Source organism: Microplitis mediator, chromosome 10 (genome assembly GCF_029852145.1).
Source record: "Microplitis mediator isolate UGA2020A chromosome 10, iyMicMedi2.1, whole genome shotgun sequence".
NCBI classification, from domain to species: Eukaryota; Metazoa; Arthropoda; class Insecta; order Hymenoptera; family Braconidae; genus Microplitis; species Microplitis mediator.
Window position 1 is genome coordinate 11,440,333 of NC_079978.1, and position 17,712 is coordinate 11,458,044.

Here is a 17,712-nt window from a genome sequence, read left to right on the forward strand (position 1 = left end):
CGGCTCGCAAAGCATCTATTAAGTTCATACTCGGCTCTTACTCGTTCTCAATGTCGCGTATCAAAATTAATTGTGACAAAAATGTATACTCGAACTATTGATGATATTTGTAAATCATTAATTGTTAATAATTTACTCTTTATTGCGCTCTTTTGTATAAATTAATTCACGTGTATGGTGCCGTGTAAATTTATAAACTCGTATTCATTAAACTCAACAAACTCGATCTTCAACTACGCTCTATATGTATATAATATAATGTTCATGTGTACGGTGCCATGCAATTTATATAAAACTCAATTAAACTCAAATGCAATCGAATAATGTTCAATAAGTGCTCTAATATGAACTCGTGATCGACTCTTGTACTCTACGCTATTATCTGTGATTTATTTTTATTAAATATGGACAATACACCAAATCAGTGACTTCTTATTTCTTTCACCATCCCGATCCAGCAAACTAAATATTTAATGTAGTTTTTAAGTTAATATTTTACATTATGGTCCTTCGAGCCGGATCGGATGGTGAAAACCGCGTAAAAGTGATCACAGAAAAAAACTCGTGTTTTCATACTCGTATAAATTCTAATCCTACAATTATTCATCAGATTCAATGGCTGATGAAAAGAACTCGAAGGGAGATGGAGCGCCCAAGGACGATTCTCCCTCTCTCCCACTCACTCCAACCGTCGTCATCACCGGAAGTGATGAGCACTCGACCACGCCAACTGGGATCCTACCAAATCTACCTGGTAATCCCAGCGACTCCGACATCACTGATGCGGAGACTCGCAAGGCACTCGACACTCAAGATCCCAAGAAGCGTACTCGCAGGAAGTCCGCCAAGGGATGCGAACTCGAACTCAGGATCAGCAGTCAACTGTCCAGATTGAGGCTGATCTCTGACATTGAAACTCGTGCTTCAGCACTCACCGCTGCGGCAGGTGCAGCATCACTCAAGGCTCGACTCGACGTACTCACCCAGGAGTGGCAGGAGTTCTCCGTTATCCACGACTACCTGGCATCCAACGCAACGGAGGACTTCCTCCAACACTCGTACATCAAAGATGGCATCTTTGATGTAACATACCGGTCTTACCTGGGAGCTCGCACTCGCCTATCTACACTCATCCACGAACTCGACACTCCAGCTCAACCAACTCAAGTTCAGAACTCGACTCAACGCTCACAGAGCAGCGTCAATCTCGCTCCACTCAACATCACTCCATTCTCTGGCGACTATGCCAAGTGGCCAGAGTTCAGGGACATGTTTAAGTCCGTGGTAATCAATCGTGCTGGCCTGGAGGACGTCGAACGTCTTCACTACCTGAAGACATACCTTACAGGTCAAGCAGCTCAAGCAATCGCCAACACACCCATGTGCAACGAGAGCTTCTCACTCGCCTGGGGTGCCATTTGTAAACGGTATGATGTACCTCGCTTACTCATCGGTGCTCAGCTCGACAAGCTGGTCAATCTTCCAGCACTCACCTCGCGCTCGTCAAAACAACTTTACTCGCTGATTGATCAGACCCACGAGGCGATCAATGCGCTCTTGGCTCAAAAGGTCAATCTCCAGGATGGGGACTGCTACCTGCTCACTCACATCATCATCTCAAAACTCGACCGCTCAACTCGTGAGGCTTGGGAACTATCATTGGGAGCCTCTGTTGAATTCCCAAAACTCAACCGGCTACGTCAATTCCTGACAGAGCGTGCTCGTGCTCAAGAAAGGTACGAAGAAAGTACTGCCAAGGCTGGTGACCATCACGAATCCAGTCACTCGCACTCGCACTCAAGCTCCAAAGCCCAGAAGAACTCTTACGCTCATGTGGCAACATCTTCGGCTCCAAAACCGGCTGGAACATCAACACCAGCAAGCGCTCAACACAAAGTGGAGACCAAAGCACAGTATCCGTGTGACCTGTGCCAAGGTGACCATTATTTGGTCAGATGTGATCAATTTGGCAAGCTTACCAACCAACAACGCACTCAGCTGGTGATCCAAGCCAGATTGTGCCCAAACTGCCTTGGACATCATCGAGTAGAGGCATGCAAATCACCATTCCGTTGCAGAGTGTGTCAGGAACAGCACCACTCAATGATTCACCCAGGAATCCCTGCAACGCAAACTCAAGGTGCTCCTGCTCAAACTCAATAAGAATTTGCGCTTCCGCACGACACTCAAGCACTCGACACGCACTCGCACTCGCCTACTACAAGCTCACCGCACTCAAACAACACTCTTGCCCACACTCAAGCTCAACATACTCATGATCGCAGCACTCGTACTCATCACTCGCCCACTCAGAACTCAACAACTGGTTGTACTCAAACTCATCATTACGCTACGTTACTAGCGACTTGTCAAGTCTACGTAGTGACCAAGTTAAGTACTCATCCAATACGCATTCTCTTAGATACCGGTTCTGAGATATCCTTTGTTTCAGATTCATTGGTAAGAATGCTCAATATTTCTCGTGCTCGATCACACCTTACCATCCTAGGGATAGGTGCAGCTAAAGCTGGCCATACCAGGGGATGTGCAACTCTCACTCTGCGCTCATACCACTCGGATCAATCACTCACAGTAAAGGCTCACATCCTCAGTGGTTTAACTGCTCAATTACCATCTGACCAAGTCCTAGATACTGACTTGGCACAGTACTCGCATCTCACGCTTGCAGATCCAGAGTTTGGAACCCCAGGTCCAACGGATGTCATCCTTGGAGCTGATTACTACGGCCAGGTCATCACTGGCGAGATCATCAAGTGCAAATCTCCTGGATTACTCGCCCAGAATACAATTTTTGGCTGGATTCTCATTGGTCCAGTCCAAGCTCGGCTCAACAAACCACTGAGAATTCATCATGCTGTCTCCAATCATCATGATCAAGATCTTCAAGACTTATTAACTCGGTTCTGGCTCCAGGAAGAGGTCAGTTCAACTCAACTACGCTCATTAACTCCCGAAGAAGAGGCTTGTGAAGCTCACTTCCGGGACACTCACACTCGAGACAGTTCTGGCAGATACATCGTCAGACTGCCATTGATATCAGACCCGCAACAGCTGGGGAACTCATACACAGCAGCTCGTCGCTGCTTACAACAGCTCATGCGACGACTTGATCATGATGCTCGGCTCAAAACACTCTACATGAACTTCATGGCAGAGTATCTCGAACTCAAGCACATGGTGCCTGCGGCATCATCTACATCATCAATTCAATACTTCCTACCCCACCATGGGGTACTGAAGGAGGACAACAACAACTTCAAGATCCGTGTGGTCTTCAACGGCTCAAAACCAATCAGTTCAGGACTCTCACTCAACGACATCATGCATACCGGGCCAAAATTACTCGTTAACATCTTCGACGTACTCATCAGCTCGCGACAACACCGGTTCATCTTCATCACAGATGTTACCAAAATGTATCGACAGATTTTGGTTCACGAAAAGGACCAAGGCCTGCAACAAATACTCTGGTTTGATAAGGAAGGAAACATCATCCCCTTCAAACTCACCACAGTTACTTATGGGACTAAATCAGCTCCATTTCTTGCTGTTCGAGCCCTGCTCCAATTGGTCGAAGATGAAGGACATAGATTCCCACTCGCAATCGATCCACTCACTAAAGGTCGGTATGTCGACGACATTTCCGGAGGCGCAGATGATCTCGAGTCATTGCAAGCAGTTGCAAATGACATCGAGGGTCTGTGCAAGGCGGGCGGATTCCCACTCACCAAATGGGCAAGCAATCATCGCAAACTACTTCAGCTCAATCGTGCGGAAGCGATTACACAATATAAAATAGAGGATCCAGAAGTCAGCACCAAAATTCTTGGGATGTACTGGTCTTCAAACAAGGATCAATTCTCTTTCAAACACTCGCCACCATGCTCAACTCAACCATGCACGAAGCGTGCAATTCTATCAGAGATTGCTCAGATCTTTGATCCACTGGGATTCCTATCACCACTCATAATTCAAGCCAAAATGTTCATGCAGGAACTTTGGCTTGTAAAACTCGGCTGGGACACTCCATTGTCTGCAGAATTACGACAGAAATGGACTTCATTCAAAACTCAACTCGATATGATTCATATCATCAAGATTCCCAGATGGATCCACTCGTCCACGAACTCGGCTCTAGAAATCCATGGATTCTCCGATGCCTCGCAATTGGCGATGGCTGCGGCAGTATTTATCAAGGTCCTACCAACAACTCGAACTCAGAGGGCAAAGGTTACGCTGCTTTGCTCTAAAACCAAGGTGGCACCGTTGAAACCCCTAACGATTCCACGCTTGGAACTCACCGCGGCTCACATGTTGGCAAAACTCGTCAAACACTGCCAGACTACACTCAACTACTCGCATGTGCCAACATATCTTTGGACCGATTCATCAATCACGCTCACGTGGATACACTCGCACCCGTCTCGCTGGAAAGACTTTGTCAGGAATAGGGTGTCATTTATTCAAGAACTAATTCCAGATGGCCACTGGAAGTTTGTCCCTGGCACTGACAATCCAGCAGATTGTGCAACTCGAGGCTTGACAACCAGTCAGCTTAAAACTCATCAACTATGGTGGTCTGGCCCATCATGGTTGCTCGAAGACTCGCCGTCCTGGCCAACCAGTCCTATTCATAAAGATGCAGTTACTCACCTGGAAGAACGTCCAGTCAAATCACTCTATGTTTCGGCTCAACCACTCAACTCGTCTTGGACGCTAATGGAACGTCCAATCCCACTATTGCGTATGCTCAGAGTTACAGCAATCTGTGGGAGGGTACGCGATATAATCAAACGCATACCACACTCGACTCTCGCTCGTCCACTCACATCAACTGAAATCAACCTCGCACTCCAGTTCTGCATCAAGGAAACTCAACGTACTCACTTCTACTCTGAACTCCAATTACTCGAAAAACAAGCATCATGGCCAAAGGATCACCCATTTGCTCGGTTGGTGGCTTATCAAGACACGGATGGCATCATCCGAGTAGGGGGGAGATTGGAAAATGCTCCAAACTCAGATCAACAGAAGCATCCTGCAATTCTACCTCGTGATGCTGCTCTAACTCGACTCGTCATCTCTGATGCCCATCAGCGTACCATGCATGGTGGTACTCAACTCACACTCGCTCATACTCGACTCCGATACTGGATCATTGGTGGACGTCAACCAGTACGTTCACACATACTCAAATGTCTCGTCTGTGCTCGTCATCGATGTGTTCGCGCTCAGCAATTAATGGGACAACTCCCAACTCAACGTGTCACTCCAGCGCCACCATTTTCTCACACTGGAGTCGATTACGCTGGTCCAGTATCAATAAAATCATGGAAAGGTCGAGGATCCAGGATATACAAGGGCTGGATCTGTGTGCTTGTCTGTCTGACCACATCAGCAGTTCACGTCGACCTTGTCAGCGACTACTCATCATCAGGTTTTATAGCAGCTCTCCGACGGTTTATTCACCGTCGAGGGATATGTACAGCACTCTACAGCGACTGTGGAACGACATTCCAAGGCGCGTACTCGGAACTCAAGCGGCTCTTCACTCAAGGCACTCAAGAATCTCATGCTCTACTCGATTGGGCCACTGTGCATCAAATCACATGGCATTTCAATCCTCCTGCTGCTCCCCATATGGGTGGTAAATGGGAAGCCGCAGTGAAATCAGTGAAACATCACCTAACTCGCACACTCGGAGAATCAGCCTTCACGTTTGAAGAACTTACGACTCTTCTAACGCAAGTGGAGGGAATTTTGAACTCGAGACCATTGGAGGCTTTATCCGACGATCCTCAGGATCCTTCATCGCTCACTCCAGGTCATTTTCTCATTGGGAGACCAATCGTTGCAATCCCTGAACCTTCACTCATGGATACAGAAGTATCAAGACTCTCTCGCTGGCAGTTCATTCAGCAACGTGTCCAGCATTTTTGGAATCACTGGTCTACCAGTTACATTCAACGTCATCTGGCTCGAACCAAGTGGCATCATGCTCGCAATGATATCAAACTCGGCTCACTAGTCCTTCTCACTGATGAACGAACTCCACCAACTCGATGGCCACTCGCGAAAGTGACTGCACTCCATCCAGGGAAGGACAACCTCACTCGAGTGGTAACCATTCAAACAGCCACTGGTACTCTCACTCGTCCAATTGCCAAGCTCGCACTCTTACCACTTGCTCCAGAACCAGATGCCTAACTCAACGGCAATCTACTCACCAATCATCAGGTACTCAAGATCATAATCAGCAACTCTGTTCCTGATGGCGGGCGGAATGTTGCGTAAATTTCAAATGTTCGCGCCAGAACATTTGATAACTCGACGCTCTACTATACCAGAGGTGCTGCTATCGACGCGCCCTCTGATACTCGGAATTTCAACTCGATAGCCAGCTACGCGGCAACTGGCATTATTCTACAACACATGGCATAGAACACCACGTGCTGTCAGTATTATTATTCTAATTACATCGTGTTAATTATCGTGCTCAGTTAATTAATTAATTTTGATTACCACTCGCAAACTCATCAGGTATTATTATTCATCTATATTTTTTATTTTCATTCTCAATTTAATTTATAAAATCTGTGATCATTTTGTGTTGACCACGTGTCAAATTAACATGCCGGTTATATATCTATATATACATATGCTCGCAATCACGTGACTTTGCAGCCACAAATAATTATTCTTAATTATATTTACTTTCATTACTCATCGAATAACTATTTACTTGGACATGATGTCAACTGGTGTGACTGATGTCATCATTCAGTCATCCAGTAATCTTAATCTCAAAAATCAATATCAAATTTTATTTGTGACTGCAAAGTAATTATTATACGTTCAGACTCGGCTCGCAAAGCATCTATTAAGTTCATACTCGGCTCTTACTCGTTCTCAATGTCGCGTATCAAAATTAATTGTGACAAAAATGTATACTCGAACTATTGATGATATTTGTAAATCATTAATTGTTAATAATTTACTCTTTATTGCGCTCTTTTGTATAAATTAATTCACGTGTATGGTGCCGTGTAAATTTATAAACTCGTATTCATTAAACTCAACAAACTCGATCTTCAACTACGCTCTATATGTATATAATATAATGTTCATGTGTACGGTGCCATGCAATTTATATAAAACTCAATTAAACTCAAATGCAATCGAATAATGTTCAATAAGTGCTCTAATATGAACTCGTGATCGACTCTTGTACTCTACGCTATTATCTGTGATTTATTTTTATTAAATATGGACAATACACCAAATCAGTGACTTCTTATTTCTTTCACCATCCCGATCCAGCAAACTAAATATTTAATGTAGTTTTTAAGTTAATATTTTACATTGTCATTTTACATTCGTACATGACAGAGTAAACTAAGGTCTAAAGAACTATCAATAACAACGTAAACGTGTAATTAATTTAAAAATGACATCAATCAATAAATACCTCTATGATGAGCTTATACAATTAGTGGTGTTTATACGTAATAATAAGCCTGAATTAACAGTGGCGTTTCCGGACGACCGTTTAAAAGTATGGCAATATCTTTCAGAAGAAACCGTGTTATTGTTATTAAAACGTATCATTTTATTTACGCCTGCCGGTATAATAAGTGATGCTTATGAAAATGGTTTGATTTTTTCAAGTGCTAAAATTATGCATACTGTGTGTGGTTGTTTAAGAAATAGTAAAAGAAAGGGGGCTAAAAGGCTTTCTAAATTGATGACTGCTTATGGTATGTACGGCTATACATTTGAATATCACAAATTTTAATAATTAGTTTAGCTGTTTCAAAAACTATTGTGCTGAATGTTTATCTTTATATTATAGACCAACATTGTAAAGAAGATATTTTAGCTGCTCTTTCTAATAATGACAACAACACCATAAATAATGATGATGATGCAAAAGCTGCTGAATCGTCTACTGCTGCATCGGGTACTGCTCCTTCTTCTTTCAACATAGAGGTACGTTAGAATGGTATTTTAACATGCCCGAATGATTTAAATTATTTTACAACAAATTTTTATAGCCTCAACCCTCCACTTCTTATCAACAACGCGAAGATGACGGTAATTGGCTCGAGTGTTCGAAAAAAACCTTTTCAGTAATACTACCCCGCGAAATAAAGGATCAAACTGGTTGGGTACACGTTGATCGAGGAAACCACATATCTGTTGAATATATTCCGGAGATAATAGACAGCGATAATGATGGTAATGATGACAATGACGTTCTTTCTGTTTTATCATGCGATACATGCAATGCTGAAAATGAAAATGAAATGGAAAATGAGGATATTGACTCTCTTGCACAATTAATACCTGAAGAAGATGAATTTTATATGAAAAATTTCGGTATTGGTGAACAAACAAGCCAAGAAGAGCAAGAATATAGACTCCGCGTAATAGCTGAAGCCAGTATGGATGTCTCTTCTGATTCTGAAACGGAGAATAGTGAACCTCAATCCTTAACAGGTAAATTAAATTTTTAAACTGATACCCTATTTCATTAGACCAATATCTATTATTTCCGTAGATTTTGTTAACGCATACCTTAACGCCGGTCATGTAGAAGAATAAATTTTAAAACAAGTAAGCCAAACAGGTATTTTGATTTTTATAGTTAAAGATGTATTTATAATATTTTTACAGGTGATCAACGAGGCGGTGTTTTAACAAGAAGGGCACGTTTGAAAATCCAAGCAGCTAATCAACAAGCACTCTCACAACGTTCTGAAGAGAATAATTTTTGGAGTGTTGAGCCACCCGGCCAGCGTTTTATTATTGAAAAAGAACACTCTAAACATTTTAAAAAATTCGGCGCAAAAGGGGTGGAGAGCGTTATTCGTATCTTACAACCACCTACAAATACCAATAAAGTTCAATGGCTTGAAGGTGGTTTGAGAGACATTATAACGCACATTACCTCGAAATGTAGAGGTCATGATTATGTGGGGTTTACAATCAACAGCGATAAATTCACGTCAGGACCCGTATGGTCTCGTTTTAAGCAAGCTAACGCATATACGCCTGACGATTTAGGCTTATTACTAAGTAACGTAGCACAAAGTGCCGGTACTATCACAACAGACGATCAATTAGTCATTACAGTCTCTACTGTAGATGGTATTGAAGGCACAGGTCGAAAACTTTTAACGCATCAATATATTTACAAAAAATCTATAATTCCTATCAATAATAACGACAATTTATGTTTACCGCGGTCATTAGTAGTTGGTCGGGCCTACGTTGAAAGAGGTGAAATACGTACAGGTACGTTACATCGGAAATGGAAATCAATCACCGATAATAGATGTACCCTACAAAAAAAGGAAGCGTTGTCTTTGGTTCATAAAGCGGGTGTTAAAATTTCTAGTAAGGGTTGTGGTATCGAACACGTCTTGACTTTTCAAAAATATTTTGAGCGGTTGGGTATAGCTATTGTAATTTATGAATTTTTAACTCTAGGTAAAGGTAACAAACCTATATTTGACGGGCGCGAAACTGTTCAATTAACTTTTGGCTGTATACAACATGTTATATATATATTATACTACGAAGATTCACAACATTTTCAACCAATTGTAAATTTAACAGGGGCTATAGGTAGTAAAATGTTTTGTAATTTATGTAATATAGGTTATACAAGGGGTTCGGAACATAGATGTTCTAAAAGATGCCCTCGTTGTAAACAAATACCTGTTTGTAATTATGTATGTAAACGCATTTGTACATTATGCAATAGGTGGTTTTCAAATAACAAATGTTTTGAAAACCACCTTGTTAAGGGTTCTAGTAATTTACGAGGGAAAAGTAAAGATACCAGCGTCTGTGAAACAGTAAAAATCTGTACTGTATGCTGCCGTCTAACACGTTTGGGCAGTGCAAATCCGCACGAATGTAATATCGTATTTAGTAGAGTATGTAACAGTAAAAGACCTATTAATCACTATTGTTATATGTCACCATTAATGGTAAAAAAGTTACGAAAAGTTGTATTTTTATTTTATGATTTTGAGACACAGCAGCATACCCGCGTTAAAGGCTCTCGTGATACATATCTTCACATTCCTAATTTATGTGTCGTACAAAAAACTTGTTCTTATTGTTGTGATGATAAAGATGTTTCAGATATTTGCAATTTTTGTGGTCAACGTGAATTCCTTTTTGATAAAAATCCTGTTGAAGAACTTATTAAGTTATCATTACAAACTTATAACGGTTTTACAAAAGTAATTTGTATTGCGCACAATGCTGGTAGCTTCGACGGACAGTTTATTTTACGGTGTATGTTAGAACGTAACAAAGCTCGTTTACCTAAATTAATACTAAACGGTACTAAAATTATCGTGATGACTTTGGAGAATACTATATTTTTAGATAGCTTAAATTATTTGCACATGCCCTTACGTAACTTACCTAAAACTTTCGGATTTGCTGGAGAAATAGAAAAAGGGTTTTTTCCACACTTTTTTAATACACCTGAAAATGTAAATTATATAGGCCCTATGCCTGATATAAAATATTATGCACCGGATACAATGCCCAACACCGAGCGTGATTGTTTCGTGACACGGTATAATGAAAAAAAACAAGCAAATTATATTTTCAATTTCCAACAAGAGTTCAAGTTTTATTGCCAAACAGACGTTACGGTTTTACGCCGAGCTTGTATGTCGTTTCGGGAATTGTTTATAAAATGCGGTAATGTTTGCCCGTTTGCTGAATGCACCACAATAGCATCAACAGTTTCAAAAATATTTAGACGAAATTTTCTTAAGCCTGATACGATAGCTATTTTACCACCTAATGGGTGTTATAGGTGGCGGTCAACACAATCTATTAAAGCTATTTCATGGTTGATATTAAAAGAATACGAACTAGGTTGTCAAATTATCAATGCCGCACGTTGCAAAGAATACCGTTTGTTGTTATAATAAAATATGTTGATGTTTGCTCACTTTATCCGTATATTTGTAAGACAGGTAAATTTCCTATAGGTCACCCTAAAATTTTTACGGGTGATGAATGCTTGCAACTTATTAAAGAGAATAAGGATCTATCTGATATCGATGGTCTTGTAAAATGCACAATTTTGGCTCCACGCGACCTTTATCATCCCGTATTACCATGTAAACTTCATAGTAGGCTTATCTTTGCCTTGTGTTATACATGCGCTTTATCTTTAAATCAACATGATTGTGATCACGATGAGGATAGCCTTAGAGCGTTTACAGGCACATGGGTAGTTGATGAAATACGTAAAGCAATAAGTAAAGGATATATTATCATTAAAGTACATGAGATATGGCAGTATGAAATAGCACAACATAATCCGGAAAATGGGTCAGAGGGTTTATTTACTGATGATATAAATATGTTTTTGAAAATTAAAACAGAATCAAGCGGGTACCCTAAAGATTGTATTACTGAGCAAGAAAAAGATGCTTATATTGCTGAATATGAAAAAGCTGAAGGTGTAAAACTAGACAAAGAAAAAATTACGAAAAATGAGGGCTTACGAGCTGTAGCTAAACTGAGTTTGAATTCATTATGGGGAAAATTTGGACAACGGGAAAATTTACCACAAACTGAAATTATCACTACTAGAGCTCGATTAATGGAGATGTTAACAGATAGCCAGATTGAAATCACGGGGTTTCTACCGGTAAATGATAAAACAATATATCTAAATTATATAAATTGCGCGGATAGTGTAACAGCTTCACCTACAACGAATGTTGTTATAGCTGCGTATACAACAGCCCAAGCTCGCCTAAAGTTATATAGTTATTTAGAAAACTTGGGTGAACGTGTATTATATTGCGATACAGATTCTTGTATTTACATTTCTAAAGATAATCAATACGAACCCCCAACAGGTAAATTCTTAGGCGATTTAACCGATGAGCTAGAATCTTATGGACCTGGTAGTTATATATCATCATTCGTAACAGGCGGTCCTAAATTTTATGTCTACATTGTCCGTAAAACAGATGACAGTACTAGCGAGGTGTGCAAAGTTAAAGGGATAACGTTAAATTTTGAAAACAGTCAAAAAATCAATTATAATACAATCAGGTCTTTCATATTAGGTGATAATACTGAACCTATTATAGTTAAGTTTGACGCTATAAGACGTACGCTTTTTCATGATGTAGTAACGCGTAAAGAATCAAAGACAACAAAGCTGCAATATAAAAAGCGTAGGCTTACTAATGAACATCGGTCTTTACCATTCGGTTATTTAACGTTATAAGCAATATGATAAAATAATTATAAATATATATAGTCTGCTTGAAATTCGATATATTATTTCTATATTAAGTATTATGTATGTATATGTATATGAAAATGTATTAGTTTTGTATATTTTATAAATAAACGTATATAAAAATGTGTTGAAGTTTTTGTATACTTCATGAATAAATAAATGTGTGGCATCAGCAGTAAAATATTTTTATAATTTACTTTGTATTGGTAATTATGGTTCAACCTATATAAGTTTTTAGATCAAAAAATATTTTACTCAGTTGTGTTTCATGATTACTCGTTATTCAGTATTTATAAAGACAATAGTTAAAAGTATAATAACTTTATAAAGTAATGGATATTGTTATTGATGTTCAAGGACTATTTGATAATTATGACAACTTTTGTGTAGAGGAAATTAGCGTGGTTAGTATCGACACAGTTATACAGGATCACTGGGTAATAAAACCACCTTTTCCGTATAATAAACTAACAATAGAGGCTAAACGGAAAAATGATTTTATCACGCGTAATGTACACGGCATAAAATGGTGTAAAGGCTCCGTTATTTTTTCGAAAATCGCGTCTATTTTAACCTGTTACTCTGAAAAAGCGCGGTTTATTTATGTACGTGGACAAATCAAAACAAAATATCTCGAGCAGCTATTAAAAAGAGAAATAATAAATTTAGAAGAGGATGCTGCTGAATGTCCAAACTTTAATTTTTTAAAGAAAAATACTAAAACACAGTGTTCTCTACATCATTCTCTAAAGCAGTGTTGTACAGCTAAAAATTGGAACTGTTCTTTAAATCAAGCTGTAAGTTTACGTAATTGGATTATCAAAGAGCGCTCAAAACCCTTCATATAAATTTTAAATATCACTACCACAACAACCCTGCCATAATCTGTGTAATGGACCCGTGCTGGAAACATCCATGGACTTCAATTATTTGCGGTCCAACCGGTTGTGGCAAACCAGTTTTCGTAAAAAAATTTATGCAATACTTACAACAAATGAGTGATACTAAATTTTCAAGAATAATATTTTACTATGCTGAGTGGCAACCAACATATGAAGAATATCCTAACTTTGAAAAAATTGAATTTCGTGAAGGTTTACCTAATAATAACGATTATAGTTCTGATAATAATGCTAAATTAATTATTATTGATGATCTGATGCGTGAAGCCGGAAATAATACCGTTGTTGATCTTTTTACGAAAGGTAGTCATCATAAAAATATTAGTGTAATATTTATTACGCAAAATATATTCCATCAAGGCCGTAGTCAGAGAGATATTTCATTAAATTCAAACTATTTAGTGATTTTTAAAAATCCTAGAGATCGGTCACAAATACAACATTTAGCACGACAAGTGTGTCCAGAAAATCCTCTTTTTTTGCAAGAAATATATTATGATGCTACAGTTAAGCCGCACGGCTATCTTCTATTTGATTTGAAACAGGCAACACCTGAAAATTTTCGTTTCCGAACGTGTATTTTTCCTGACGATAAATATCAGATTGTATATGTTCCTAAAAAAACTAAATAAGTAATAATTTGTATAATGGCTTTAACTACTCTGTATAACAGCATTGGTTATCGTTCAGAAGCGTTAAGAATACAAAGTTATTCGCAATGGCCCGAGCCAACGGTATCTCCAGAAAAACTAGCAAATGCCGGTTTCTATTATACGGGAGAAGGTGATAGTGTTAAATGTTTTGAGTGTGGTATAGTAATATGTCATTGGCTTCAAACCGACAACCCCGTGAGCGATCATAGGCGCTGGCAATCAAATTGTCGTTTTATTCGCAACGTGCCTTGTGGTAATGTGCCAGAAGACGTGGATCTCAGTACAGTGTCGCCCGTAGAGCAAAACACATATCGGCCACGTTACGGTGATGAGTTTAGACCTGGAGCCGTACCGTATTCAAGTGGCTAAAGCAATATACACCGTAATATTACAAACAATAGTCGAATCGTAATGGCAAAGAAGTTACCTCTCGGGAAAAAAAAATTAGTTGTATTACAGGCTATATGCTCTATGCCTAAAGAACAGAGACAAACGGTTTTACGTAAGGCCGATATAGCGTTAATAAGGTGTATTTGTGAGTGTGCTTTAAACATCTTACAAGGTACTGTTGATTTGAAACAACAAGAAAAACAAAAACTAAAACGTCACGCACAAGTTTTGAGAAAATTAGCTTCACCTAACAGTAACCTGCAACAGAAAAAGAAAATAATTGTTCAAAAAGGTGGTTTTTTACCGCTTTTTTTAGCTCCTATACTCGGCACCTTATTATCCAATCTTATATCTAATTAAAATGGAGTATGCACGTAAAATGGTGCTGGTTCCTGAAAAAACAGTTATTACCGCCGATACTGTAACAAGTGCGAGTGAAAATTTAGCGGATGTGTCTACACCGAAAAAGCAAAGTATACAAACTACAGGAACAACTCTATCGAGGCTGGATAGTGAAATGTATCGGATACTATACTCTGATACATATTCAGACGATCGCGCAAAATGGTCTGCTTATTCACAAGTGTTAGAAAAGTATTTAAGACTAATAGACGCTGACAAATTTAAACCGGTCAGTGAAAATAGTTTATATCATCATAGTAAAAGACCCTGTTCGAATCTCCCGCGCTTGCGTTTCACGTCGCTACTCTGAGGCCGGTTAAATAGAGTTGCGTCGGCGCGTTATCATGCGCAGGCGGCTCCACCGGTCCCATTCTCATCTCAAGCTCCGCCCACTAATCCAAGTGGGGATGAAGAAGAAGACGAAGCCATCATTATTGAAAACTCACCGACGCTACAAGCCACGTGTTTTTTTGTCCAAATTTATAATCTTTTGCAATCTCGCGATTATTATCTGTTATCATCTCATATTTAATATAAATTAAAAAGTGAATAATTTTCACTAATTATTTTGTGATTATTTAACTTCATATCACCGTAAATAATTATCAACTTTATTAATTTCATCTCACCTCGTGGTTGTTGGTTTGCCGCCAACCGCCATCTTTATATCACCTCACCGCGTGTTACCGCGTTTAGCATTTTTCTCACCTTTTATACCCAAAGTCTTAGTGAAGTGTATATAGTGTATATAATATAATAAATCATTAATTTAAAATTACTATTAAACATAAATTAAAGTGTTGAAAACTATTTATTTTAATATTAACATATCAACACCTAAATCCCGCCAATTAAGCATCCCAGCATCTCATCTCCTTACTTAAATTTAATTATAATTAATTTTTAAATATTTTAAGTAAAATAAACATTGGTCCTTCGAGCCGGATAGCTTAATTGGCGTTAAAAAACAGTGAATTGATCATCTCAAAAAAAGTGCATATCAAAGTCAGTTCAACACCAGTGCATTGCTGAGTACCCTGGACGTGGTACTGCATTGGTGGAAAAAGTGCTAAGGGACACATCAGTGCGAATTACACTTTGTGAAGTGACTAGTGTTTTTTTTTGTACGTATATCATCTCAACTTACTCAACTCACGTCGCTGCATCTCAACACAAGTCATCACCAGCTACTGTCAGTTTGTTCTGGTTTATTATTTAATTACTAGTTTCTGTTTTGTGTTTCTCATATCACTTCAATTACAGCTACTACGTACATCTCAATTCCGAAAATGGCTGCCGTTTAGAATAAACTGGCATTACAAATGGGCCGCATATCATCGCTTAAACTTATCTTGCATCATCTCTCTGAATTCAATTACAATCTCACCTCGTTTGTGTTTCTCACTCTCAGCTCATCTCAAACGCTTGACAACCAACTCTCACCTCACCTCAAGTTCAACAAAAGTTGACATCAATGATGTCAAGTTATCATCTCAATCAGCAGCACTCAACTCAGTACAAATAAACCACTCGCATGACATCTCAAGAGCAATATCACGACCCAGTGTCTTACTGGCCACTGCCAAGGCCATTCTCAACTACGCGGATGATCATCAACAAATTATCCGCCTTCTCATCGACCCTGGGTCAGAACTAACTCTCATATCACGGACAATAGTCAATAATTGTCAACTTGACATCATTTCATCTCAAATTCCAATTGTTGGAGTTGGCAGTGTATCATCCGGAAGTACATCTGGAGCTGTAAATATCTCTCTCACCTCACTTCACACCGATGATAGTGTCATCATCTCTGCACACATTCTCAATAAACTTACAGCTGAGCTGCCAGCTGTTTCAATCAAGAAACATTCGTGGAATCATCTCAATCACAACAATCACCAAACAGATCACACCATCTCATATCCAACGATCAACTTCATGATTCAATAGTCAAGTTTTGGCAACTTGAAGAAGTTCCATCGCATCTCATCGAGTCTCTCACAGTCGAAGAAGCTGAATGTGAGTCTCACTTTCAATCAACTCACTCACGTGATCACACAGGTAGATATACCGTGCGATTACCATTTAAATCATCATCTCAGCAGCTTAGACATTCAATACACATTGCCACCAAGTGTTTAAATCGACTAATAAAAAACATCTCACAGAAGCCTGAGTTCAATCATCTATACAAGGACTTTCTCACGGAGTATGAGGCCATGGGTCACATGCAAAAGGTCCCAGATACATATCAATCATCTCACATCACCTACTATCTACCTCATCACGGTGTTCTTCGGGAAGAAAGCACCACAACTAAGCTGAGAGTCGTTTTCAACGGCTCCAGTAATACAACCTCAGGCATCTCACTCAATGACACACTTCACACGGGTCCAAAACTGCAGTCTGACATTTTTGATGTCTTACTGTATGTCAGAAGACACCAATTCATCTTCACCACGGACATCACAAAGATGTTCCGTCAAATCAATGTTCACCCAGATGATTGGGATTATCAACGGATCCTCTGGGTAGATGATGACAATCAACCTCAATCATATCATCTCACCACCGTTACATACGGCACGCGTCCAGCACCATACCTTGCTGGCCGTGTTCTCAAACAGCTGATCATCGATGAAGGAGATAAGTATCCACTAGCTGTCGAACCTTTTGAAAAAGGCAGTTACGTGGATGATATCTGCGGAGGCGCTGATAACGTCAATCATCTCAACAACATCGCATCTCAAGTGGAAGCAATATGTCTTGCTGGTTGTTTTCCACTAGCCAAGTGGAAAAGCAACCATCCTCAGTTCAGCAAATTGTCATCATCTATCATCTCAAATTCACACGAGTTCAACGAATCTACATCCAAAATTCTTGGACTTTCCTGGAAGTGTCAACCAGATCATCTCACATTCACTGGTCATACATCTCAAAAAGCTGCCATCACTAAAAGATCAATTCTGTCTGAAACAGCCCAGTTATTTGATCCACTGGGACTCATCTCACCTGTTGTCATCAAAGCCAAGATCTTGATGCA

The 17,712-nt window shown here is 39.5% G+C and overlaps 3 protein-coding genes across 3 annotated transcripts; all 3 read left to right on the plus strand.

Annotated features, from left to right (window-relative positions):
• The first annotated feature begins 615 nt into the window (after positions 1 to 615).
• Positions 616 to 2,163, plus strand: LOC130676293 (uncharacterized). The gene has a single exon (XM_057482445.1). It carries the CDS (start codon positions 616 to 618, stop codon positions 2,161 to 2,163), a length of 1,548 nt encoding a protein of 515 aa, XP_057338428.1.
• Positions 2,164 to 2,466: 303 nt separating this feature from the next.
• Positions 2,467 to 6,228, plus strand: LOC130676294 (uncharacterized). The gene has a single exon (XM_057482446.1). The coding sequence runs from the start codon at positions 2,467 to 2,469 to the stop codon at positions 6,226 to 6,228; it is 3,762 nt and encodes a 1,253-aa protein (XP_057338429.1).
• Positions 6,229 to 13,868: 7,640 nt separating this feature from the next.
• LOC130676295 (E3 ubiquitin-protein ligase XIAP-like) lies at positions 13,869 to 14,243 on the plus strand. The gene has a single exon (XM_057482447.1). It carries the CDS (start codon positions 13,869 to 13,871, stop codon positions 14,241 to 14,243), a length of 375 nt encoding a protein of 124 aa, XP_057338430.1.
• Positions 14,244 to 17,712: the final 3,469 nt, after the last annotated feature.

Coding starts and splice junctions, on each gene's coding strand:
- LOC130676293 (XM_057482445.1), top strand. CDS start 616: ATGGCTGATGAAAAGAACTCGAAGGGAGATGGAGCGCCCAAGGACGAT.
- LOC130676294 (XM_057482446.1), top strand. CDS start 2,467: ATGCTCAATATTTCTCGTGCTCGATCACACCTTACCATCCTAGGGATA.
- LOC130676295 (XM_057482447.1), top strand. CDS start 13,869: ATGGCTTTAACTACTCTGTATAACAGCATTGGTTATCGTTCAGAAGCG.